General features: G+C 42.8%; 1 protein-coding gene across 3 annotated transcripts in view; it reads left to right on the top strand.

Annotated features, from left to right (window-relative positions):
- TASP1 (taspase 1) overlaps positions 1–27995 on the top strand; it is a 125222-nt gene that overhangs the window by 69065 nt on the left and 28162 nt on the right. For all 3 annotated transcript variants that reach the window (XM_069954304.1, XM_069954303.1, XM_069954305.1), the window contains exon 12: positions 26835–26945. In XM_069954304.1, the coding sequence (XP_069810405.1) occupies positions 26835–26945 (111 nt within the window). The remainder of the gene's footprint in view (positions 1–26834; positions 26946–27995) is intronic.

Here is a 27995-nt window from a genome sequence, read left to right as displayed (position 1 = left end):
TCATGATTTGACAGCAGCATATATTGGGTTAAACCACCCAAAGTGGAGGATTATGCAGGTTGTTATAGGGGCTGTGATACTGACAACTGTAATACCGGCTGCATATCCTCATTCCTATACTGCCTTAAGAAGGCGTATGTAGAAGAATAAGTCCCCTTAGTGAACGCCAATAAAAAGGTGTATTGGCAGTCACCAGGGGGTTAAAGTCTATGGACTTTCTGCAAGCGGATAACTATGTTTTGTATTTCAGTTCCCCCTCTGTCAGCTCCCTGGTCTTCTGCCAGACAATCTTTGTGTACTCCACTGCAGCTGGCTGCTGCGATCACATGTCCTATGTGTCATTACTGCGGCTGTAAAGAAAGATCAACACCATTGGCAGAGAATTTGAAAGATGAGAAAATCGGTAGCTTAAAGCATACCTGTCATTTACAAAAACTTTTAACATGTCACTGGGATATGTCAAAAGTTTTGATTGCCGAGACCCCCACCAATGTGGAGAACAAGCGGGAGGAGTATTTATTAGTGCATTTCCCTCCCCAGATTCCAGCAATTTCCATGCTGCTGCTCTATTATAAGTCTATGGGGCCACAGAATGGAGATGATTGAGAACAAGGAAGGGAAGTGGGATTATCCCGGTTCTTTCTCTTGATCGGTGGAAGTCTCTGCAGTGAGACACTCAGCGATCAAAGCTTTTCACATGTCTCTGTGGAATTTTGAAAACATTTTTGTAAACGATAACGATGCTTTACATTTAAGGGTAGCTTCCCACGTACCGGATATGTGACTAGGCCCCTTTAATCCCCCCACACCCCGCCGCCCTGGCCCGGAGCATACGTTACCTGCTTGGTGCCACGGCTGTGTGAGGCTGCAGGTTCCCGTTGGTCCTCATCAGCCAAGCAGTGCACGGCAGCACTGATTGGCTGATGGGGAGCCTGCAAACTCGCAGCGTGAAATCCGCTGCTGATCCAGTACGTGTAAAGCTATCCTAAAAGTTTATTGTAATATTTATTTATTATTTTATAAGGCTAAAAAACACCTTTTAGATGCAAATTCACATGCAGCATTCAGTGTGTTTTCAGTTACACTGCGACAAAATTTTGCTTAAATTTGGTCTCCACCGTTTTCACAAGAGATATAAAGCCTGATTTATAGAATAGAATCAAATGTTCATATATTTTCAGAGTTAATACTTGACACTCTGGGAAACTTTGCAATCCAGCACCATCATTAGTACCGTCATGCATTTTTGCAGGAAAGTGTAAGGGCCCTATTCCACGGGACGATTATCGCTCAGATTATCGCTGAGTTTTCCGAATCTAAGCGATATTCGTTCGGTTGAATAGCAGTTAACGAATAACGACTGAACGAGAAATCGTTGATCGTTTAATAAGACCTGGACCTATTTTTATCGTTGCTTATTCGCAAATCGTTCGCATTGAATAAGACGTCGTTCGCAGTAGTGACGAACGCAATAGCAATGACAAGACGACCGCAAGAACGATCATAACTAACAATTATCGTTCCATGTAAATGGGTGAACGATTTCTGGTCTTTCGCAATAGCGGTCATTTGGATCGTTTATCGTTAACAATAATGCGAACGATAATCGTCCCGTTGAATAGGGCCCTAAGGTTCTTTACACAGTGCATGAACTTTTTCAGGTGCCAGTTGACATTTGAATTGCAAACCCCAATAAGGATGTCAAGGAAAATATGGTATATCAAATATATTTTGTCAAAGCGCAAGTGCAAAAAGTACAGTACACAGATATGGTAGCAGCCATGCAAATATCTCCAATAAACCCCAATAAGGACTTCAAACTCCCACAAGTCCTGAGCAGCATATAAATCAAAGCATTCATTAATTGCATGTACAAATGGACGTGTAAACAGGCAAAAACACTGGCAACATCAGAAGCACAGGCTGCCACAAGAATAAGGTAGAGGCAAAACATGAACAACACTATGACATACTTTACCAGAGGAACACTGCTCACAAAAATCAACCCCGACGTGCGTTTCGGAACTCCCTTCATCAGGGGGTCATAAAAACTATAAAAAGAAAAGTGCAACAACAACCTGCAATTACTTTTTTCTTTTTCTTGACTCAGGACATGTCAAAGCTACTACATATGGCTATAATTTCTACCCTGGCTGTTTTAAGGTGCCCCAAAATGTTCTTTTAGAATGATTAAATGTGAACTTGTTGAACTAGAGAAATATAAAAGAGAGATTTTACAACTCCTTGTTATAGTCTATGACAGCTAAAGTCTGTTAGCGTTTTTTTTTTTTTTTTTGTCCCAAGTCCTGAAGGTATTGAAATGTGTATTTTATGAAAGCGGGTAGACCAAGCAGAAACAGCGAGGGAATAAATCTCAGCATAGCAGCGTCTGTCGTCTTTGCTCATAAATGATCATGTTATTTCAGCGAAACATAAATATTGTTGGAATATATTCCCAAACTCTAGGTGCCACTTTCAAGTTCTTACTGGAATCGTTTCGTTTTATGGGGGTAACATCAACTTCTTAACACTGCAAATTCTTTACGTTTAAATACAATTTTCCCTTTTGATGTTTTGTTCATTCTCTGAAATATTCAAATTTTTGAATGCTGATTAAGAGATTAGTAAAGGCTTCATTATGTTATTGCACATGTCAATTGCAATGAGAAAATTGTTAAAAATAATACTAATTCAGTTCTAGTGCATGCCCGGGCACATTTTGAAGTCATTTTAGAAAGTTGATTTTCTTTTTCTGTACATTTGTACATTATAAAAATTTATTGTAGTATTCACTTTTAATTATATCAAGGCGAATTTTGAAAGTTCCTGAATGCAAAACATTTTGGATCATTAGAAAACCATACAAAAAGACCACCTTGGAAAAAAGTAAAATAAAATGTTATACTGTATGCCACTATAACATTGCATTTGTTAAAGGGAAACTAATAGTAGGTTAAAAGAATCTAACCTGATGTTATGTTCCCATAGGTCAGGAGATGCTAAAGAAGTAGGTAGTTTTTCTTATCTTCACCCTTAGAACTATTTTCCCGCAATTCTGTCTAAGGGTATGTGCACACTATGGAAATCAGGCTTATTCCGCCGCTTAAAACACAGATAGCAGTAAAATGGCACTGAGGATGAAGGTAAGAAGAGTAACTACTTCCTTAGTCTCCTGCTGTATCGGAATATAATGGGAATAATAAGAGGAATCTCCTATGGAGCCTTCTGTCTGGGCAGCTACTATATATTATTTCTGTTTTATCAACCAATTTTGAGATTTAAGTATATTAATTTAAAGCAAGCAGTCAAATACACCATACTTTATTTTTTATTCTGTCTAGAATAAAATATATTGAAGCAGACTTCTCTTACTCTGGCTTCTTGCTGTCGATGAATTGTCTGTGACTACTAATTCATTTTTAATGATCCTTTTGTTTGTATAAACCTTCAACACAAGCCAAAAAGTATCTGGCAACTTGAATATATAGAAACAATATTTATTCAGAAAATGTTGATTTATTTTCTGGAGTGGGTGTATCTGTTTGCATGATTGCACCAGACATGGACCTTAATGTGACATTCTGTAAACTGTATTTATTTCTGTTATTTTTGGTTTCCTCATTGACCTTGGGCAAAAGGCAGGAATGTAAAGTTTACAAAAGGACCTTGGGGTTGCAAATTCTGTATTTAAATGTTTTTATTGGTATTTTGAACATGTAAATAGTCCAACAGTATAACAATAACACAACATTATATACATTTGGTGTTGGCGGGCATTATGTGACAAGATATATGGTTATAACATTTAGGCAGAAAGTTGTGAACAGGTCGTGGCAATGCTGTCCACATATAAAGTGGTGTTTAAAGTGATATTGTCACCCCCTTTCCATATGAGTTCTCAGCATTATTCTTAACCCCCTTGCGCCGCTGCACAGTAAATTCACATCGCTGCAGCCTATGCCTGGTGGTGCAGCGACGTGAATTTACTGCTGAGGATGACACAGGCGTAGGAGTTACGCCTGTGTCATCCGCGGCGGGTCCCGGCTATCAGTGATAGCCAGGGATCCGCCGCAACTCTAAGCACTGGAGAAGCGCTACAGTGCTGAGAGTTAACCCTATAGATACTGCGGTCAGCAAAACCGCAGTATCTATAGGGCTCTGGAGAGACAATTCTCCCTCTCCTGAGGGAGAACTGTCTCTCCGGTGTCCATCGGGGCTCTGCGAACTGATCGTAGCGTCCCGATGATAGTCATAGAAACCGGAAGCCTTGGGCTATCTACGGAGGCCGGCAGGGGAAAGGAGGGAGGGCAGAACGTGCATCGGGCACGCGCCTCTCAGCTCTGCCGTCTTTATGATCCCATAAGCTGATGTAAAATCACAACCTGGGCATTGAGGCATCAATGATCCCAGGTCGCGAAAGAGTTTTAAGCTCATATTTTAGATATTTCATATGTTACTGTATAAAGGATTTATTTGTGGGATTTCCCCTCAAAAGTGCACATTGTTGGCGGACAGTGCCAAAGGGGCGGGGCTTAATGACAGTGGAACCCCATATCTCCACCCACATCGACACCATAGACCCTGTCCCACTGTGACATCATATGCGCCTTGGCCCCGCCCCCTTTAAACATTTGACGTTTATCAGATTATCTTTTTTGTATGCATGGGACACTCCGACTCACCCCAGGTCAATAGGCGGATCATCTGCCAAAATTCTTTTTTGATACCATTTGGTTATATAGAAAAAAATGTTGCGGAACACTGTATAGGTAGAAATGTATAGGTAGCAGTGTAACTCTCTCAGCAGTCAGAAAATGTTGCCACGTGAGTTTCTTTTCTCTACAAGGCCTCCATCCAATCCATTTTCATAATGAAGGAAAGTTTTTCTAGAGATAGCTTGAACGGAGGAGGAGGAGTTAGATGGTTCCAAATCATGTACAGTTTTCTGACGCATGCAGAACAAGAAAAATTATGGTTGTCTACATAACCAAAGATGGCCAATATCGTGCCTAGAGGGACATAGTTAACCAGATGGGTGGTAGCAAATTTGTTGACCCAGAAGTAACGAACAACAGAGCATTGCCTTAGACAGTGATATATATCCGCCCTTCCTTCATTACATCTAAAACTTTCATCAGTTTGGTAAATGCCTGTCTTATATCCCTTTATTGGGAATAGGTACGTCCTGTGGAATAGTTTAGTTTGCATTTCCAGATATGGGCTGGAGGGTAGATATTTAAAGGGATTATCCGCATAACAAAAACCATATTCTTAACAATCCCCCTTCCCAGTACCAGCCTATGTTTAATATACATGTATAAAGGATAATTTTTTACTCACCGTAAATTTTCTTTCCTGTAGTCCGAAGCAGCAGCACAAATGGGGAAGATCCTATCTTCCTGCAATGGTAGGACAGATGGTACTAATAAAAGATTGATTAGGAGCCCTATAAGAAGGCCATACAGACCCCTCCTCCTTGTGTCAATTCTAACGACAAAAAAATTTAAAATTCATAATAAAATCTTAGTTAATAAGGCATTAAAACAATCAAGGTACGCTGCATAAATAGTTTGTTTAAATCAGGGCGGGAAGTCTGTGCTGCTGCTTCGGACTACAGGAAAGAAAATTTACGGTGAGTAAAAAATTATCCTTTCCCTATACGTCCTCAGCAGCAGCACAAATGGGGATATAGCAAGCTATGAAAACAGACTAGGGAGGGCCATTACATTACAGAAGACAGAATGGCTGAGCCAAAAACTGGTTGACTCGTGAATATCTAGTCTATAGTGCTTGACAAAGGTAATGACGGACAACCATGAGGCAGTCCTGCATATTTGTTCCAAGGGTACAGATCTTTTTTCAGCCCATGTGGATGATATTGACCTCGTTGAATATGCCTTGATTGCACCAGGTACCTGTAATCCAGCTTCTTGGTAGCATATGGAGATGACTTCCCTTATCCATCTGGACAGAGAAGCTTTGGATGACTCGCATCCTTTGTTTTTCCCCACCAGGCTTCAAACATCTTCTTTACCTTCAGGTAGGTTCTGTAGGCAGTTGTGGCTCTGGACTGCAGAAGAGTGGTTACCACTTTGACAGCATATCAATTCCCACCTTGTTGACGGCAGTCAAGCTTCGGACAAGCCTGCCCTCTTGAGTTATTAACTGAGGGTATACAGAAGCCTCCAGAGTATTCCTATGGAATCAGCGCCATAAGAGGCCATCATGAAACCCGAGACTTGCTACTTGCAAGATTTTTAGACTCTGCCCACACCTGGCAGGGACGCTGGGGGTAATCTCTGCTACTCTGTGTCAGTAGCTGGGGAGACTGGGAGAGTTCCCAGAAGATTCTTAGGCAGGGGGCTCACCATTGTGAACCATGCCCTCTTGGGTCAATAGGGGCAAATGAGGCTGACCAAGGCCCAACCTTGTCTGAGATTCTGCAAGACTCTGGGCTTTATAGGAGTGAGGAAAAAAGGTTTTCCAATTTGAACCTTCAATAGGAATAGGTCTATTCTCCATGCGATTTACCAGAAAGCTTCTGGTCCAGAGACCGTTCTTCCGACAGGATTACATCGCAGCATAGATTGCCAGCAGACAAAATGCCCCTGCCTCCAGTAGTAATGCTACTGATTTAGTGCCCCTAAAAAGATCGATATGCGCCATCCTAGATGCGGTTTTGATCTTATAGTGATAGCTTACCATAGATTGATGTGCTGGAGTGGACTAGTATTCCCTTCATATGTTGGATGCCAGCAACATCTCTAATGGGGATTAAGGCTCCTTTGCTCGTTGCTCCTGCATACAAGCGCCCCACTGTGTGCTTGATACATCAATGGTTTTCTCTACCCACTTTATTGGGAGACTGTTGCCATTGAGCAGGGAAAGCTATCCTTGTCTCTGGGTGTTATTTCCAGTGTAGACATAAGACCCAAGGGTATCAGATGAAGTGACAGCAACTGGGGAGTGCCGAGAACCCAGCCTTGTGTCAACTTCTGTAATCTCTCTGGAGGAAGAGAGAGTCACAGACTGGGGATCTATTCTCCTCCCTAGGAATTGTTCCATGCCAGAAACAATGATGAGCTTCAATTTTCTCAGACAGTCAAAGTACAATAGACATCACCTTGGTGACTGTAGATGGAGCCAAGATGATTCCAGACAGAAGGGCTGTAAATTGAAAAGAATTCCAATTGCCTTGTACAAAGGGTCTTGATGTAAAGGAATATGCAGCTTTTGTCTGTAGACAGGTACATGTGGGTATACATGGCCAGATAACGTCCCTCTTCTAGGAGGGAACTAGAGCATAAATCCTCCATACAACCGCCTCCTCAGAGAAGGCCGTATACAGGTACATGCAGGTATACCTGGTCACATAACATCCTTCTTCTAGGAGGGACCTACAGATCATAGATCCCACATACAGCACCTTCCTCAGAGGAGGCTGTATACAGGTATACACGGTCAGATAACATCGCTCTAGGAGGGACCCACAGATCAAAATTCAATATGGTAGCCTTTCCTATCATATAACACTGGTACAGACCTCTCTCATTATGGAAATAAATCAGAAAAGACGTAGTCACAAGTTCTTGTTCCCATCCCCAAGGCCTCCGAGACATCTGGTCCTTCTTGTGCAGGATTCTTTCCTTTACCTTCCGTACTAGAATTCCTACGGAATGGGGAACAAAAGTAGAAGTTCCTTCTCTTCTTATTAGACTGGGGCAGATAATGGACCTGATCATAAGAAAAAAAGAACTTTCATGAGAATGTCCAATACAGATCCAACTCTCTTTATATTGGAGTGAACATCTGCCCCCTTACAACAAAAGACCAGTCTCCAAACCATGGGGATCGGGCAGCCAAGTATACTGCTCAGCTATAGTAATGTAAAATTACTATATTATATATTATATATTATATATTATATATTACATATTATATATTATATATTATATATTATATATTATATTATACCACATTATTATTTTCTGAACAAGGTCTTTGTGCGTCTGAAGGAGCCAAGACCTCGGACTCCATCCAGTTCAGCCTGTAGATTATCATTCAGATGTAAAATCTTAAGCAGTCATTGTCTCTGAGAAAAAAGTTGCAATCTACAAATGAATTCCCTGGCACCTGAAAGTGGAATCTTGCAGGATCTGTACGCCTCCAGAAGTTCTGTTACCAGAATCCTGCTACATCCAAGGATGGAAGTTGTGCCAGACTGACCGGCCGACTAACAGACTAGTGCAGAGTGCCTGGAATCAGACACACAGGTGCACTGAATATGCAACCAGCAATCCTAAGGCGGTGTTCACACATAGCAGCTTCATAGCTTTACTGCATCCTTCAGTACACAGAAGCTCCATAGGGTCACTGCATCATCTGATATCAGTATTACAGTGTGTAACTAGACAGCAGGTGTACACAGTATTACAGAGTAATTAGACTGCAGGTATACACAGTACACATCCAGCATCTCTAAGCATGTAGCTTCATAGGTCACTGCATTATCTGATAACAGTAGTAATCAGATAGTACACAGATGTACATGTCTACAATCCTAAGGCCATGTTCACACACAGTAGCTTTACTGCATTCTTAAATAGCAGCACTGGAGCAGCGCAAAAAAACTCCATAGAATCACTGCATCATCTGATGGCTGTATTATGGAAAGTAATCAGATAGCAGGTGTATCCAGTACACATCCAGCAGCTCTAAGCATGTGCTCACACACATAGCTCCATACGGTCACTATATAATCTGCTAGTAGTATTAGGGAAAGTAATCAGATAGATTTATCCAGTACACAACTAGCAACTCTAAGGCTGTGTTTACACACAGCAGCTTCACAGGGCACTGCATCATCTGATAGCAGTATAGTGAAAGAAATCAGACAGCAGGTGTTACACAGTACACTACAATTCTAAGGCAATGTTCACACATAGTGGCTTCATAACTTCACTGCATTCTTAAATAGCAGCACACAGAAGGTCCACATGATAACCATCATCTGATAGCAGTATTAGCGAAGGTAATTAACCAGCAGGTGTACATAGTACACAACTAAATTCTAAGGCAGTGTTCACACACAGTAGCTTCACTGCATTCTTAAATGTTAGCACACAGAAGGTCCACATGATCACTGTATCATCTGATAGCAGTATAGTGAAAGTAAATAGACAGCAGGTGTATAGTATACAACTAACAATTCTAAGGCCGTGTTCACGCACAGTAGCTTCACTGCATTCTTAAATGGCAGCACTGGAGTAGCACACAGACGCTCCATAGGGTGACTGCGTCATCTGTTAGCAGTATTAGTGAAAGTTATTACACAGGAGGTGTATCTACCACTACACAATAACTCTAAGGCTGTGTTCATACACAGTTTTATAGCTTCATTGTATCATCTGATAGAAATACTGGAAAGTAATCAGACTGCAGGTATACACATTACACAACTACAATTCTAAGGCTGTGTTCACACACACAATTTCACTGCATCATGTGGTAGCAGTACTATAGAAAGTAATTAGGCAGCAGGTGTTCACAATGCACAAATAGCAGCTCTAGGGTTGTGTGCACACACAAACACACAGTTTTATAGCCTCACCACATCATCCGATGGCAGTACTATGGAAAGTAATGAGGCAACAGGTGTACACAATAGCATCTCTAGGGCTGTGTTCACATACAGCTTCACTGCATCATCTGGTAGCAGTACTATAGAAAGTAATTAGGCTGCAGGTGTGCACACTGCACAACTAGCAGCTCTAGGGTTGTGTGCACACACACAGTTTATAGCTTCACTGCATCATCTGATGGCAGTACTATAGAAAGTAATGAGGCAATAGGTGTGCACAATTAGCAGCTCTAGGGCTGTGTTCACACACACACACACAGTTACATAGCTTCATTGTAGCAGTACTGGAGAAAATAATGAGACAGCAGGTGTACTAAATACCCAACTAGCAGCTTTAAAGCTGTGTTCATGTATACACACTATAGTTACATAGGTCACTCATATAGTGAAGCAGTCTAACAGGACTTGCACAACCAATGTTAAAAAAAGTGAAAGACATTGAAACAAAACATTTGAGGTGTAAAAGCCGAATACAACATATATATCAAATAATCCTCCTGACACACAGGCCCGGCTTCCAGCTCAAAAGAAAAAACAGCATATCTTACCTTGCTGAAGTATCAAGAAAATTAGCAGCCGCCCAGGTGAGGACACAGGTCTGGCAGCACCATGATACTTACTGCAGCAGCTTCCTGGCTTTCCTCACACAGCGGCTCCATACAGCAGAGAAGCTGAGTGATAACTCTACTAAAAAGTAAATAATCTCCTCTCTGATGCAGCAGAGCAGGAAAAACAACATTTTTATAAATTTCCCCTCTCCACACGACCATGTGGAAAGGAAGAATCTTTGGAAAGGAAAACCAGACACAAACATAGGCCTGAGCCAGCTTCCCTCTCCTACCACCTGTCCCACAGGAGGACAGAAAAAAACACAAGGAGGAGGGGTCTGTATGGCCTTCTTATAGGGCTCCTAATCAATCTTTTATTAGTACCATCTGTCCTACCATTGCAGGAAGATAGGATCTTCCCCATTTGTGCTGCTGCTGAGGACGTATAGGGAACCTATCTTGCACCCTTTCACTGTTTTTTTTTTTTTCCTCATACCTCATACCCGCTCTGGACTTCTAAAATCATCTTCTTTGTGTCCACTCTGACAACAAGCTACTCCCTCTTCCCCCCTCCCTTTGTAGAGAAAAGAAATGGGATCTCCTCTCTGGGTCTGGGTTAGCTGTCTATTGACTTGGAGACATCATCTCTATGCATCTAATCGCCACTAGTGAAGGCACTGCTTCCATAGACATACATGTCTATGGAGCCTAGGCTTCTGTAATACGAAAAGTTATAGTTCTATCTCTGCTCGCTGTCAGTGAATGCACGAATATGTACCTGTATTTGTGTCACAGCTCTGGATATTGTAAGTTTTATTAATGTTCTTAGCGTCTGGATGGAACTGTAATATTTTTATTTAGAGTCAGCAATCAGTGATCTAAACCTACACTACACCCCCACAGATACCATGCATGCGTCAACTCTCCTAAACCATGCCTGCGTCAAGTCTACTACATCATCAGCTAGTATGGAATACATACTGGGGTAATGTGATGCAAAATGTGAGAAAAACAGTCCTGTGTTTACTGTGCAATAGTAATGACAGCAGTGGGGAGGAAAGAAAACTAAGGGGGTGAGTACGCAAATGGACCAATGAGGGAGATGCATGATGGGAAATGTAGTTTCCTATCTTGGTTAAAGATCGGCTTTTAGAAAAACTTGTAACTCAGGAATGGCAGCAGCTAGAAAGACAGGAGACGGCTCAAAATACTCAGGGGGACTTGGTTAGCTAGGTTTGGGACCATTTAATTTTTTAGGTGGATAACCCCTTTAAGGTCCCTTTTTATGAGCATTTAGAAGAATAGAGGTAATCATCCCTGACCCTTTAGTCAGTGCAGCTGAGGATTGAGAGAAATGGGGAAATGTAAGAAATAAATTTGATTATTTACAGTTTAAATTGAAGGGTTATTCTGAAGAATAAAAATGTGTTTTTTATATTTCGTTAATAAAGTGACATAATTTTGTAATACAACTTTATTTAGAAAAAAAAATCTAATTAATATATATTAGTTTTTACATTGAATGTCAGCAGTAAGGGGTAAGACAGCTCCTCTGCTGCCACCATTGACTGTGTTGGGAACTGCAGGGCTGTTGTCCAGGCAAGTAACATATCACGTCTGCTGCGACATGTAGTGTTAATGATACTGAGCCTCCTCTAATGTCTATTTTAGTTCATGTTAGTATAAGAATAGACATTTCAGTTGGGGAAGCTGCCTGTGTCAGTAGCGCTGCAGGTGTAGCAGAGTATAGCAGAGCGAACAGGGATAACTGTCAATCACTGCTCTCTGTGATCCAATCTGCTGTGGCTGCAGAGTTACCGACAAAGACAGCTTCTTCAACTTTAATGTCCAAATATTGCCCATATATGTTGCATGACATTGAATAACTTTCAGTGGGGCACACAGCCTTCATCTCTAGTAAAAGTTTGAGCAAGCCTGATTATAGAAAGTGAGGATGGGACATGCCATGTGCCCTGTGCAGTAGAGTGAGAGAGCGAGTCCAAAAGCTTGGGCCATGTACCTGCAAGCTGTGAGCTTTTAGACCATCTGCATGCTGTGTCAGTACAGTAGCGCGAAGATTTAAACAGAGTTCCCGGCATCATAATAAATCATGATGCAGGTTTTTGAAAAATTCTAAACTGACAGGTATGCTTTAAGCTGGCAAAAATATATATATTTTTTGCAATTATCTTCTCCATATAATTAATAAATAATAAGAAGTAGTGCATAGCATGATAGGTGTGCAGTGGAATAAGTAGAGTGCACAGCATGGTAACATACCACACTATATTACATTACAAACACTGTACATTCCATTCATTCAGTTTTGTATTACAATATACAATATGTTTGATATGCTATACACTATATCCATGCATGCATATAATGTAATACGAAATGGAATGAGTAGACTGCCCTGCGTGATTTGTATATAATATACAGTGTAGTAAGTAAAATGCTCAATGTGATACGTATGTAGAGTCCTATAGGGAGCAATGAGTGGACTGATCAGCACGGAATGTATGTAATATAATATAGACTGTAAATGAGTATAGTGCACGGCATGCTGTCAAATACATATGACTACTATGTTGATTGTGGCCTGGTGTGAGCTGCAGCTAAGCACGGTTATGAAGTGGGAGGAAACTGCAGAGATCTTGCAGACAATGTGCCAATCGGGGCAGCTCAGTCAGCCAAGACCCCCACAGATTAAGAGAGGAGAATTATCCGACTTTTAAACATGTACCCGGCCATTGTAAAGATTAGCCAAGAATAAACATGGCTGCTTTCTTCCAGTGCCACTCTTATCCTCAGTTTGTGTCTGGTATTGCCACTTGAACACCCCCCCCCCCCCCCCCACACACACACACTTGTGACCCCCCCCCCCTCCCTCCCAGAGGTGAGAAGTAAGCCTAGTGAGTACAAAAGAAGTTCTTTTGTTTGATTAACCCCTTAACGACCCATGACTTATCTCATACGTCATGGTGGTGTTAAGGGGGTTCAGAGAGGGGCCGCACCGCCCATTTAATAAATAAAAATAAAATAAATGAACATATTTGGTATCCCAGCATTCGTGATTGCCTGAACTATTAAATTATCACATTCCTGATCGTGCACTGTAAACGTAAACACAAAAAATATTCCAAAGTGCAAAATTGTGCATCAAAGTACAGATCATGGCACATGGCCTCGGCGGCGGCCAGCGGGCTTCGGGGATGATGCGGGCGGGCTGTAGAGATGATGGGGGATGCGGGCGGCGATCGGGGATGCGTGCTGGCTGCGGGGATGATCGGGGATGCGTGCGGGCGGCGATTGGGGATACGGGTGGCGGGGCTGATGGGGGCAGCGGCGGAGCTGCAGGAGGCGGGGATGTAGTGGGGCTGCGGGCGCTAGGGGGTTAAAGCTCATACTCACAGCGGGATGTCAATCCCGCTGCGGGTATGTGCTATCATTAGGGTGAATGGTACCGGATCCGCAGTGGATCTCGCTGTGAATCCGCAGCGTGAGGATCCACTGCGGATCCGGTAAATGTGAAGGCACCCTAAAGATTTCATTTTTTTTTTTTAAAGCAATCAGATAAAATAAAGGTTGTGCAAGTTGCATATCATTGTAATTGTAACATCTTGAGGAACATGTATAACATGTCAGTTTTATCATAGGGTGAACGGGGTAAACAACCCCCCCCCCCCCCCCCCAAATAAAAAGAAATGCATTTTATTTTCAGTTGCAGCACACATATACATTTTTTTCATGGTTTTGCAGCATATTTTTTGCAAAAATTAAGTATCATTGCAAAGTACAATTAGTGGCGCAAAAAATAAGGGCTCATGTGGGTCTCTAGGTGAAAAAATGCAAGTGCTGTGGCCTTTTAAACACAGGGAGGAAAAACACTAAAACGCAAAACTGAAAATTGGCTCAGACCTTAAGGGGTTAAACCTATTACAGACTTTCTTACATATTGTTAATTGAAATGACAGTTACAAGTTATTTTTAACTTAAAAACGTGATTTACACAATAGGTCATTTGATGCAGATTTGATTTCTGATGACACAATCCCTTTAAGTGTGGCCGTGGAGACATATTTTTTGGACAAATTCTGGTCTTTATAGCAAACATATTTTAACTAATTTTTAAACATCCCACCCCCCAACAAACCTGCCATTTTTATAAACACATTTTGCTGTGAAATTAACATGTCATCTTTATTCTGTGGGCCGGTACAAATGCCGTGATACCAAATAATTTCTAGGTTTTTTTTCACTTTTGTATTTTTACACCATATAAGCATTTTTTAAGAAAAAAATCGCTTTGGCTTTTTTTTTTTTTACATTAATTGACCAGCGCCGGCACAGGAATACTGGTGGCATGGTCCTTTTCTTGAACCACCGCCCGCTTCCCGCGCACAGCGCTGGTCTATTCCCGAGCACTCGAAGCACTGAAGGTGGGCCGGTTGGCTTCTTCTGTGATGTGGCTCCATTGATTCTTTTGAAGCTGTGTCACAGAGGGGAGAGGTTTCGTCATTCTGCGGGCCGACAACCCCACCCCCAGTGCTTCGTGCTCGGAAATGGACTGTTGCCATGCGCGGGAATTGGGCAGTGGTTCAAAAAAAAGGACCGCGTCACTGGCACCCCCTGTGACGGTCTGTTAATGTAAAAAAGCCAAAGCAATGTACCTGGTGGTACTGTCGCTTTAAATATACCGTATTTTCCAGCGTATAAGTTGGGGGTCGTCTTTTACGCCCGGTATGGTTGCCCCATACAGTGGGGGAGCTCAAAAATTGATGCATCCCCACTGTATGGGGCGACCACTATAAAAATCCAAACAATTCTACTCACCTGTGACCCATTCCCAGCAGCCGCGCGTCTCCATTCCTGTTCCTGTGACGCACACTGCATGCGCCGGAGATCCCCGAAGCTCTCCCAGGCAGCCGAGAATCTCATCGGAAAAGCTCAGAGATGCTCGGCTGTCGGGAGATCTTTAGGGAACTCTGGCGCACACAGTGTGCGTCACACTGCCTGTGCCGGGAACGGGACAGGAGACGCGCGGCTGATGGGTACGGGTCGCCAGTGAGTTGATTTGTTTTTTTTTCTTTAGCCGCAGTTAACCCCTGCCTAGGGAGTCTATGGAATGGATGTCATGTCAGTCATACTTCTCTCCAATACCCAAAATGTTCACCTAAAGGACTTCTCTTATTAAGCAGCCTTACCTAGTTCCTCCCCCTACACACACACTTCAAGCACTTAGAGTCCTATTACATGGGCTTATGGCAGCCCGATCATCACTGTAAACGCCTTTCATTTACTGAGCCTACAACACGACCCAATAATCATTTAGGAAGGGCTGCACAGACATAATTAGCGATGTCCGTGCAGCTCTTACTCAAACAGTTTACATTATCTGTCCATGTTCCTGGTCTTCTGCTCTCTGCTTCCTCCCCGATAAACTGTTTGTTGACTCCTCAGCTGCCGGCCATACATCACTGTTACACTTAGCGATGCATGGTCGGAGGCCGATGATTTTAGGGGCCTAAAGAAACGATCAGCCGATAAACGTTTCATCGGCTAATCGTTTTCTCTATTACACGGAGCATTAATCGGCCGATTCGGGCCATTATCGCTCCATGTAATAGGGCCCTTAGACCTGCACATACAGAAATTGGTCATTACATTGGTCATCAGAAGAGCTGTAAACACAAAATGATAGATTTTATGTTGATACCTATCTCATTGTAGACGCTTTGATTGCGAAGGTGGACCTTACTTATTTCTTTCACTCCTCTTAGAGTTCCAAGTACATAACTTTAGCAGAATAAGGTCCGCTGAAAACTGCTGACTAGGCAGTATTTTTCTGAACTATTTATGCTCCCTTATCAGTAGTGAGCGCTGTGGAGGAATCCGGGGCCAGATTATGTGGCATAACCTGACTCAGGAGTAAGCAAGACCCAGCTTGGAGTTGATGTCAGGTTTCCTAAGTCCCCGGCATATGGCTCCCAGAAATAAGGCTGGATTTCATTTCTTTCGTTCATCAGAAGTTCCTTTTATGTTCCGTAATTGAAAACGTGTGTGTTCCAGTGTACAGCCTTGGATGTGTATGCCCTCTGGCACTCCTGTTTCTAATTTCCTGAGTTAAAAGCAGAGTGCTTCAAAAGAAGGAGCACTACAATAATTTCGCCACGACATGCTGCAAGTAGGCCTTACTCCACAAGAGTTCTTTTCTGTTCTGTTCAGCCACTTCCCGACCATCACTTGTAAAGGTTACTCGTACGGGTAAAGGTCCACGAGCCCTCGCACTGTCTGGCAGGCCCATCTTGCATTGTTACACTGGCAATTATATTTTCCATTGTCCTCTTCAGAATGGATATTGTATCTTTTGTTGTGGCTCTTTTAGGCCGGCTCTAATTCGGCAGTGGTTGGAATGTTGTGCTTTAGGATTCTTGTAATGTGGTTTTAACTGTTTCTGACATTACTAGATTGGGAGGCCATATATACAGGGGCCTAATGTAAATAGGCCAGCGACTTGGAGCAATACTTACAGATCAGTCTGTCTGGTTTTAAAGATTAAATTACAATGTAGCAGGGTTTAAAGTTTTTTTTTTTTTCTTTTCTTTTTTTCCTTATATTTACATTTGCGCCACCCATAGCTTGTGATTTGTGGTTCTTTGAAGACCTCGTTCAAACACACTATTGTAAAATCTACAATTTTCTCAACTTTTACGACTTGCCTTTTCTTGGGATCTGTATATAAGTTATATTGGTAGAGAAAATGAAGTATTGTCAAACTTTTTTTTTTTGTTAGACGTTTACCAACTTGTTATGTTAATCACATCTATTTCTTCACCAGTTTTGGCCATTTTATTTAATTTTTAAGTTGTAAAATGTATTTATTTAGATATATGTATATGTATGTGTGTGTATATATGTGTGTATAAATATATATATATAAAATATATAATGTTAGATAGATACACAGGGGTGCCTTGGATTATGAGCATAATTCGTTCTAGGATCGCACTTGTAATCCAAGTCCACTCTTAAACCAAAGCAAATTTTCCCATAAGAAATCACTGAAATCCAGACAATTGGTTCCACACCCCAAAATAATGATTTATTATTCTGAATAACATGTAAAACAAATGAAACAAACATTTAGAAACAGCAGAATATGTGATTTTATAAGTTACTGTACAGTAATGGAGAGGATGGGAAACACAATGGCGGACAGAGACAACAGGGAGTATGAAGGAATGAACAGGGCAGATGTGGGCACATACATGCAGCGCTCTCTGTCCGGGGAGAGAGGGGTTACAGCTATTACCTCCACAGTCCTGTCCCCTGATGCAAGCCCCAGCCTGAAGTGGATCTGCTATGATTTGGAAGGTGAGGGAGACTTCCTGGGTCATAGTACAGTGCTGTAGACCCCGCTATGCAGACCATGCCCCTCCTCCACTCGCGCTCCCACCCAGTACAGGGAACCAAGTCACAATTTTGAAACACTGTGAGCTCTTAAACCAAGTTACTCTTAAACCAAGGTACCACTGTGTGTGTATGTATATATATATATATATATATATATATATATATATATATATATATATATAATATATACACTCACCGGCCACTTTATTAGGTACACCATGCTAGTAACGGGTTGGACCCCCTTTTGCCTTCAGAACTGCCTCAATTCTTCGTGGCATAGATTCAACAAGGTGCTGGAAGCATTCCTCAGAGATTTTGGTCCATATTGACATGATGGCATCACACAGTTGCCGCAGATTTGTCGGCTGCACATCCATGATGCGAATCTCCCGTTCCACCACATCCCAAAGATGCTCTATTGGATTGAGATCTGGTGACTGTGGAGGCCATTTGAGTACAGTGAACTCATTGTCATGTTCAAGAAACCAGTCTGAGATGATTCTAGCTTTATGACATGGCGCATTATCCTGCTGAAAGTAGCCATCAGATGTTGGGTACATTGTGGTCATAAAGGGATGGACATGGTCAGCAACAATACTCCGGTAGGCTGTGGCGTTGCAACGATGCTCAATTGGTACCAAGGGGCCCAAAGAGTGCCAAGAAAATATTCCCCACACCATGACACCACCACCACCACCAGCCTGAACCGTTGATACAAGGCAGGATGGATCCATGCTTTCATGTTGTTGACGCCAAATTCTGACCCTACCATCCGAATGTCGCAGCAGAAATCGAGACTCATGAGACCAGGCAACGTTTTTCCAATCTTCTACTGTCCAATTTCGATGAGCTTGTGCAAATTTTAGCCTCAGTTTCCTGTTCTTAGCTGAAAGGAGTGGCACCCGGTGTGGTCTTCTGCTGCTGTCATCTGCCTCAAAGTTCGAGGTACTGTGCGTTCGGAGATGCTCTTCTGCCTACCTTGGTTGTAACGGTTGGCTATTTGAGTCACTGTTGCCTATCAGCTCGAACCAGTCTGCCCATTCTCCTCTGACCTCTGGCATCAACAAGGCATTTCCGCCCACAGAACTGCCGCTCACTGGATGTTTTTTCTTTTTCGGACCATTCTCTGTAAACCCTAGAGATGGTTGTGTGTGAAAATCCCAGTAGATCAGCAGTTTCTGAAATACTCAGACCAGCCCTTCTGGCAACAACAACCATGCCACGTTCAAAGGCACTCAAATCACCTTTCTTCCCCATACTGATGCTCGGTTTGAACTGCAGGAGATTGTCTTGACCATGTCTACATGCCTAAATGCACTGAGTTGCCGCCATTTGATTGGCTGATTAGAAATTAAGTGGTAACGTGCAGTTGGACAGGTGTACCTAATAAAGTGGCCGGTGAGTGTGTATGTATATATATATGCAAAAGAAGGGTCCGTGGAGTCTCAGTTACGAGTCTCAAAACACGGGAATAGCCAGATTTCCCTCCCCTGGAGGGATATCTGGCTTTTCCCATGTTTTGAGACTCGTAACTGAGACTCCACGGACCCTTCTTTTGCATATTTAAATTTAAAGGGGCAATGCATCAGTGGAGTCTCTTTATTGAGTTCTCCATTTAATTTTTTTGTCGCTGGTCTCCCTGAGCTTAGCGATTGCTGTTTTTTATTTGTGTTTGTTTGTGTGTGTGTGTGTGTGTGTGTGTGTGTGTGTGTGTGTGTGTATATATACACACACATGTCCTTATTTTTGATGGAAAAGCACTGTACTTTTCAATGAAGATAACTTTAAACTAGTCCTAACTTTAAACAAATACACTCTATACATTGCCAATGTGGTAAATGACTATTCTAGCTGCAAATGTCTGGTTTTTGGTGCAATATCTACATAGGTGTATAGAGGCCCATTTTCAGAAACTATCACTCCAGTGTTCTAATGGTACAATGTGTTTGCTCATTGGCTTAGAAGGCTAATTGATGATTAGAAAACCCTTGTGCAATCATGTTCACACATCTGAAAACAGTCTAGCTCTTTACAGAAGCTACAAAACTGACCTTCCTTTGAGCAGATTGTGTTTCTGGACCATCACATTTGTGGGGTCAATTGAACGCTCAAAATGGCCAGAAAAAGAGAACTTTCATCTGAAACTCGACAGTCTATTCTTGTTCTTAGAAATGAAGGCTATTCCATGCGAGAAATTTCTAAGAAATTGAAGATTTCCTACAATGGTGTGTACTACTCCCTTCAGAGGACAGCACAAACAGGCTCTAACCAGAGTAGAAAAAGAAGTGGGAGGCCGCGTTGCACAACTAAGCAAGAAGATAAGCACATTAGAGTCTCTAGTTTGAGAAACAGATGCCTCACAGGTCCCCAACTGGCATCTTGATTAGGCTGGGTTCACACTACGTATATTTCAGTCAGTATTGTGGTCCTCATATTGCAACCAAAACCAGGAGTGGATTAAAAACACAGAAAGGATCTGTTCACACAATGTTGAAATTGAGTGGATGGCCGCCATATAACAGTAAATAACTGCCATTATTTCAATATAACAGCCGTTGTTTTAAAATAACAGCAAGTTTTTTCCATTAAATGGCGGCAAGCCACTCAATTTCAACATTGTGTGAACAGATCCTTTCTGTGTTTTTTATCCACTCCTGGCTTTGGTAGCAATATGAGGACCACAATACTGACTGAAATATACGTAGTGTGAACGCAGCCTAAAATAGTACCCGCAAAACACCAGTGTCAACATCTACAGTGAAGAGGCGGCTGTGGGATTTTGGGCTTCAGGGCAGAGTGACAAAGAAAAAGCCATATCTGAGACTGGCCAATAAAAGATTAAGATGGGCAAAAGAACACAGACATTGGACAGAGGAAGACTGGAAAAAAGTGTTGTGGACGGATGAATCCAAGTTTGAAGTGTTTGGATCACAAAGAAGAACGTTTGTGAGACGTAGAACAAAGGAAAAGATGCTGGAAGAATGCCTGACGCCATCTGTTAAGCATGGTGGAGGTAATGTGATGGTCTGGGGTTGCTTTGGTGCTGGTAAGGTGGGAGATTTGTACAGGGTAAAAGGGATTCTCAATAATGAAGACTATCACTCAATTTTGCACCGCCATGCCCTACCCAGTGGACAGCGCTTGATTGGGGCCAATTTCATCTTACAACAGGACAATGACCCTAAACACACCTCCAAATTGTGCAAGAACTATTTACAGCAGAAGCAGCATCTGGTATTCTATCATAGGTAATGGATCTGTCACCAGATCTGAACCCCATTGAGCTGTTGTGGGAGCAGCTTGACCGTATGGTACGCCAGAAGTGCCCATCCAACCAATCCAACTTGTGGGAGCTGCTTATAGAAGCGTGGCGTGCAATTTCTCCAGCTTACCTCAACAGACTAACAGCTAGAATGCCAAAGGTGTGCAATGCTGTTATTGCTGCAAAAGGAGGATTCTTTGACGAAAGTTTGATGTAAAAACAATGTTATTTCAAATACAAATCATTATTTCTAACCTTGTCAATGTCTTGACTCCATTTTCTATTCATCTCACAATGTATGGTGTTGAATAAGTGTGACTTTTCATGGAAAACACAAAATTGTTTGGGTGACCCCAAACTTTTGAACGGTAGTGTGTGTGTGTGTGTGTGTGTGTATATATATATATAATATATATAAATATAAAATGTTTTTATTTTATTTTTTTTCATTTGGATACGAGTGGGTTGTTCTGAATGTATGAATGTGACCTTGGTACTAGGTGATGTAGGATCTGTAAAAGAAAATAATGCAGACAAATGTACAGTGACAGGTCAGTGCCTTAGGGGACGTTTCAGTGAAAAATTCTGCTAATTTGGTTGCTGATAATTGAGATTGTAGATAAAAAGTTCTTACAGTTTAATTCCAATGAACAGATCCTTATGTCGTACTTCTGGTTACATAGATTAAACGTCTGTTTTGTGATTACGTCAGTCCACTTCTGGGAAAGCAGAATGACAACTAAAACAGTACTTAAAGGGGCTGTCCGACAACTTTCTTTGGCCATGTTGACACAGTATTTTTGCTCAGTATCTTGGTCAGTTGATTGAAAACACAGGAAGGCTATGTTCACACACTGTTAAAATTTAGTGGATGTCCGCCATTTAATGGCAAATAACGGCGGTTGTTTTAAAATAACGACAATTATTTGCCATTAAATGACGGACATTCACTAAATTTTAACAGTGTGTGAACATAGCCTTCCTGTTTTCAATCAACTCCTGGTTTTGGTTGCAAAAATACTGAGCAAAAATATTATGTGGGAACATGAGGGGAGATTTATCAAACGGGTGTAAAGTAGAACTGTCTTGGTTGCCAGGAGCAACTAAGACAATTCTACTTTACACCAGTTTGATAAATCTCCCCCATAGTCTATGGGGAGATTTATCAAACATGGTGTAAAGTGAAACTGGCTCAGTTGCCCCTAGCAACCAATCAGATTCCACCTATGTATTCTATCTAGTTATGCAGTAATGACCACCCACCTCCACGACCAGGGGCGCCGCAATCATGAGGCGACCTGAATCGTCTGCCTCAGGCGGCGCCACTAGCTGTCACCATGGGGGCGGCATTCAGTGGCAGATTATAATATGAGCGGTTCGGCGGCCGCCCACATTATAATCCGCCACTGACTGTACCATGTACTGGAGCCCCCCCGCCCCCGGGCAGTATCTGTAATGAGATGCTGTGAGCGGGGGAGACTGTATTCATAAGCGCCGCGCTGTAATGAATCAGCCGCGCGGTGCTGTTACTACAGCGCGGCGCTTATGAATACAGTCTCCCCCGCTCCCAGCATCTCATTACAGATACTGCCCGGGGGCGGGGGGGCGCCAGTACATGCATTCCACGTCCGTGATCCGTCAGGATCACGGAACGTGGGAATGCAGCCTTTAGTCCCCCGGGTGATGCGCGGCTGCCGGAGGTGTCCCATCCTGTCCCCGGCAGCGCGCGCATCAGAGAGCTCCCCGTGCGCCGGAAGTCACAGCCGCAGGCGCATGGGGAGATCTGTGATGCGCGCGCTGCCGGGGACAGGACGGGACACCTCCGGCAGCCGCACATCAGCCGGGACCAGACCAGAGAGGCTCGACGTGGGAACGGAGGGCAGGTGAGTTGTGTGCTGTTTTTTGTTTTATCTGCTGTGCAGGGGGGGGGGGGGGGGGGGGGAGAGGGGGACCATCTATAAGGGAGGGGGGAAAGAGGGGGACCATCTATAAGGGAGGGGGACGATCTATAAGGGGGGGGGACCATCTATAAGGGAGGGGGAGAGGGAAGAGGGGGACCATCTATGGGGGGGGGAAGGGGACCATCTATAAGGGAGGGGGGAAAGAGGGGGACCATCTATAAGGGAGGGGGGAAAGAGGGGGACCATCTATAAGGGGGGGCCATCTATAAGGGAGGGGGGAAAGAGGGGGACCATCTATAAGGGGGGGACCATCTATAAGGGAGGGGGACCGTCTATAAGGGGGGGAAGAGGGGGACCATGTATAAGGGGGGGAGGGTGACCATCTATAAGGGAGGGGGAGAGGGAAGAGGGGGACCATCTATAAGGGAGGGGGGAGAGGGGGACCATCTATAAGGGAGAGGGGACCATCTATAAGGGGGGGAAGAGGGGGACCATCTATAAGGGGGGAAGAGGGGGACCATCTCCTAAAAGATCAGCACCCTCCTCTCCTGACATCCTCTGTGCTGCTGGGACTTCTCCTATAGGATTAGCACCCTCCTCTCCTGACATCCTCTGTGCTGCTGGGACCTCTCCTATAGGATTAGCACCCTCATCTCCTGACATCCTCTGTGCTGCTGGGACCTCTCCTATAGGATTAGCCCCCTCCTCTCCTGACATCCTCTGTGCTGCTGGGACCTCTCCTATAAAGTCAGCCCCCTCCTCTCCTGACATCCTCTGTGCAGCAAGGGACCAAACATTATGTTTATTGGGGACAGCAGTGGGGGGGGGCAGTAGTGGATTATAATGTGGGCGGATTGACGGGGGGGGGGGGGGCGTCATTCTATAGTTCGCCTCGGGCAGCAGAGAGGCTAGAATCACCCCTGTCCACGACGGCTCAGCAAAGTAGTAGATTTGTTGCTTGCAAGTCCTGAAAAGCTGGGTTACAGTCTATAATATTTGTTGGGTTTGTGACTGTATTACGGAAAATACATTTATCCTTCATAATGCAACAGCTAGTAGCTATCAAAAGTTTAAACTAATTGGGGTCTGAATGCTAGAATAAATGCGGAGAAGTGCCCATCTTAGCCCTCTCTCTCTCTCTCTCTCTCTCTCTCTTTATCTCTCTCTCTCTCCCCCTCTCTCTCCCTCCCTCTTTTTCTTTCTCTTTACATGGGTTCCACAGACTTTGTTTAGAATCTGCCTTCTTCAGTAAAAAGACAGACAGACAGAGAAGGCCTTAAAGCGACTCTGTACCCACAATCTGACCCCCCCAAACCTTCAGATAGCTGCTTTTAATCCAAGATCTGTCCTGGGGTCCGTTTGACAGGTGATGCAGTTATTGCGCTAAAAAACTACTTTTAAACTGGCAGCTGCATGCCCTACGGGAGTATCTGTGCCCTAACTTTGCACCACCCCTCCGTCCCTTCTCCCCACCATCTTCATCATTAGGAATGCCACTGGAACATTTTCTCCATGCTGAACATTTGCACAGGTGTCTTAATGATCCAGCCCATGTGCGGGGCTGACACAGGTGAGGAATAGAAGACAATCTGCCTGGAGCATTCCTAATGATGAGGAGGGTGGGGAGGAGGGACAGAGAGGTTGTGCCAGCCTAATGGATACACAATCTAGGTCAATCCCTTAGGGCATGGGGCTTCAAGTTTAAAAGTATTTTTTTAGGACAATAACTGCATCACCTGCCAAACCAACCCCAGGACAGATCTTGGATTAAAAGCAGCTATCTGATGGTACAAGTGGCTTGGGGGTGTCAGATTGTGGGCATAGAGGAGCAAACGAGCGCCGGCAGCGCTTGTTTGCTCCTTGTTCCTCCCATGCTGCCCACAGGTAAGTGCAGGGAAGCCCGTGTGATTGCTGGATTGTCCGGGCAGCCCATAAAGGATAGCGGCGGTCTACTGCCACCGCTCCTGTTCCACGGAGCAACGGCAGCAGATCGCTGCTATCACAGTCATTTGTCTTTCAACATGGAAGTGGAGGGGCAATCGTTCAGCTAAAAATGATGTAGGAGGACATCGGGGGAGTGCGGAAAGGTAAGAACAGCCTGTGTGTAATGTTCTCTTCCAGGGCAGCAACATATTAAAAGTTGAAAATAAGCGGAATACCCCTTTAAGTCAAATTCTTGATTGAATATCTATGTACTGTTTTGTAGTTTCACACACCATTCATTTCAGTATATTTTTGTACCATCACTTTAATCATGGCTCTCTGTGATGCTATGTTTAGGCGTCGATACTTTTTCCAGCCCTCACATCCCTAGTGTTGTCTCTAGTCAGAAGGGTTGCATTACTAGGCATTATAAAAATAATTGTATAAACCGAATGTTGGAAGCAACTGTATCAGTCCAAGAGCAGGACATTTAGCAGGTATCTCTTAGAAAGGCTGCCAATGTGTGGTGCACCGGTTTTGTTTACTCGCTGTATAATTGATTTGTTCCATATTTAACTACTATGGGTTTTGTACATGTATATCTTTATTTGTATCTTGGATGTCAAAACTCCTGATAGTATCTTTCATAGAGCTCCTGTATTTGGCAGCATGTACCTTAATTGTTTCCATCTTCTATAGATGCAAGAACAGTAGAAGCGTATTATATAGGAAGTTTAATCTAACAATCTTTAAATGCTGTATTAAAAAAACAGCAGACGCATTGTGCGGTCTGTGGATTGGATATGAACGTTTCTCCTGAACATTGGTGCTATTCGTCACGACTTAAAAAAATAAATTAAATTAAAAAAAATATATAAAAAATTATTATTATATATTTTTCATGAGATTAGGTTTAGAATGTGATTTGTAAAGATTCCAATTTCAATTCTGCTACCCAGGGGTACGAAACCTTGGCTCTCCAGCTGTTGCAGAACTACAACTCCCATCATGCCTAGACAGCCCAACCGTTAGCTTAGGCTGTCCAGGCATGATGGAAGTTGTAGCTTCGCAACAGCTGTAGAGCCAAGGTTCCCTACCCCTGTGCTTACCTCTGCCACTGGAACAGTCAATGCACTTTGCCTTTGTTACTTTTACTGCATTTTGTTCATGATCATGTAAAATACTTAAGGTAATACTTAGGAATGGATTTGAAAAGAGGAGAAATCTCAGGCTTTCCTTTAGACCTGATCTCTGTTTATAGTCTGTTTCTGGCTTTGGCTTCAAATCTTTAGCAGATAATCTGTCAGATAATCTTTCTGTGTAAATGGACCCTTACCCTACCCGTTTCCTGACCCTTCCTTGGTCCCTTGCATTCCTCTCCCAGTTCAACCCCCCCCTCCCCCACATCAATGTGATGTGTCCACAACAGCCATTCACTTTCTGCATCTGGGATTTCAGTAGTGGTGACGTCACCACAACAGACAGTGACTGGCTGCAGTGGTCACATGTCACCACGCCAGGTCTTTGGAGCCCAGTACATGAAGACTATTGGGGGGCCAGAAATGTATTGTCAGGGGGTGATAGATTAGTAAGGTAAGTATTAAATAATTCCTTTAGTTATATATGATTATCAACTGGTTATAAGAAAAACATTGAGTCGTTCAAATCCTTTTACCCTGTTCTGCAAAAAAAAAAAAAAAAAAAAAGTGTCACTAAGGGTACAAACCCACTTGACGTATTTGCTGCGTGAATCAGTCTTAAAAATAAGCAGGCAAAACGCAGGTTGGCTTTATACAATTGTTCTGCGTTAAAATACGCAATCGCGTATTTTTGAAGCGTGAAGCTACATGCGTTTTTCGCACAGGTTGTTAACAACTGATGCTTTGCTAACAACAAGCTTCACGCTTCAAAAATACGCAATTGCGTATTTTAACGCAGAACAATTGTATAAAGCCAACCTGCGTTTTGCCTGCTTATTTTTAAGACTGATTCACGCAGCAAATACGTCAAGTGGGTTTGTACCCTCAAGGTTATCTGAAATTGTAGTCAAGTACAGCGGCGTTGAGCCACCCAGTGCTAGGATTTTTCCAAATATATAGACTGCATGTTTATTGTATTTAATTTCTTCTCCTTTCTGTTTGTAGGTTGTGGAGAGCATCTTGTAAGAACCATACTGGCCAGGGAATGTTCTCTTGCATTGCAGGCCGAGGACGCACACCAAGCTTTGCTAGAGTCTATGCAAAATAAATTTATTGGTAAGAGCAACATCAAACTTTAACATGTTATGATGTCTGGTAGCAATGCTAAAAGGGGTCTGTCCCCTAGTATTATTGATGAACTTTATTATTTGTTAATGTGCAAGACAATTTAATTCACTTGCCACAGAACTTAACCTGTTTCTCCAAAAATATGCCCTACCCCTGAAAATAAGTCCTGGCTTGATTTTGCAGGGTTTTTGGAGTAGGCTTAAAATAGAAGATAGCGGCGGTCTGCTGCCGCCGCTTCTATTCCACAGAACGACGGCAGCAGATCGTTGCTATCTTAGTCGTTTGTCTTTCAAAATGTTGAAAGACAACAGCCAACGTAGTTCATGTTGGCTGATCGTTGTCTTCTATATTACACGAAACGATTATCGGCTGATATTGGCCAAATATGGCTGATAATCGTTTTGTGTGATAGGGCCTTGAAGAGAAAACTCAAAACATCTAAAATGAGTAGCTGATTTTTCATGTGGATTCTGACCGGCATTGGAATGCTCGTGCATGAAACTCTGTGACCTAGGCCTTATTATGATAGACAAATAGCTAAATATTTTATAAATTTTCTCGGTTTTTATTTTTTTGCCCTATTTGCAAACAGTTTCTTCTCTTGAAGAAGAAAACCGTCTTTTTGTTGCAGGTTTTCATTCAAGACTCTCCCCACAATTCACACCCGTCATATAAATATATGTAACTTACGAAGCGTTCGGTAATATATTCTGAAGAGCTGCTATTTTCACATATGCCTGCCAGATAAATAAGAAATTCTTCTAGCTTGCTAAGAAATTTGTTTATAGCTTAGCTCTGGATAACGTCCTCCACATAAAGGGTAATTTTATCTATACAAAAATAGCTAAACAAGCATTTGATGTGTCATGCATAAATCTGACTGGTGAAGTGGTTTCCAGTTACCCCAATTCTCTCCCCGAGGACTAAGAAGGATAAAACAAGTGTGCTTAGTTTGTGAAAGAAATCAAAATTGCCTTGGACAGATCTCGCTGACAGTGAGCAGATGCCACTATTTACCATCCAAGCTAAGATTTACAT

The sequence above is a fragment of the Dendropsophus ebraccatus genome, chromosome 15 (assembly GCF_027789765.1).
Source record: "Dendropsophus ebraccatus isolate aDenEbr1 chromosome 15, aDenEbr1.pat, whole genome shotgun sequence".
In the NCBI taxonomy this organism is placed as follows: Eukaryota; Metazoa; Chordata; class Amphibia; order Anura; family Hylidae; genus Dendropsophus; species Dendropsophus ebraccatus.
Note: the sequence above shows the minus strand (reverse complement) of the source record. Positions and strands in the feature narration are given on the sequence as shown.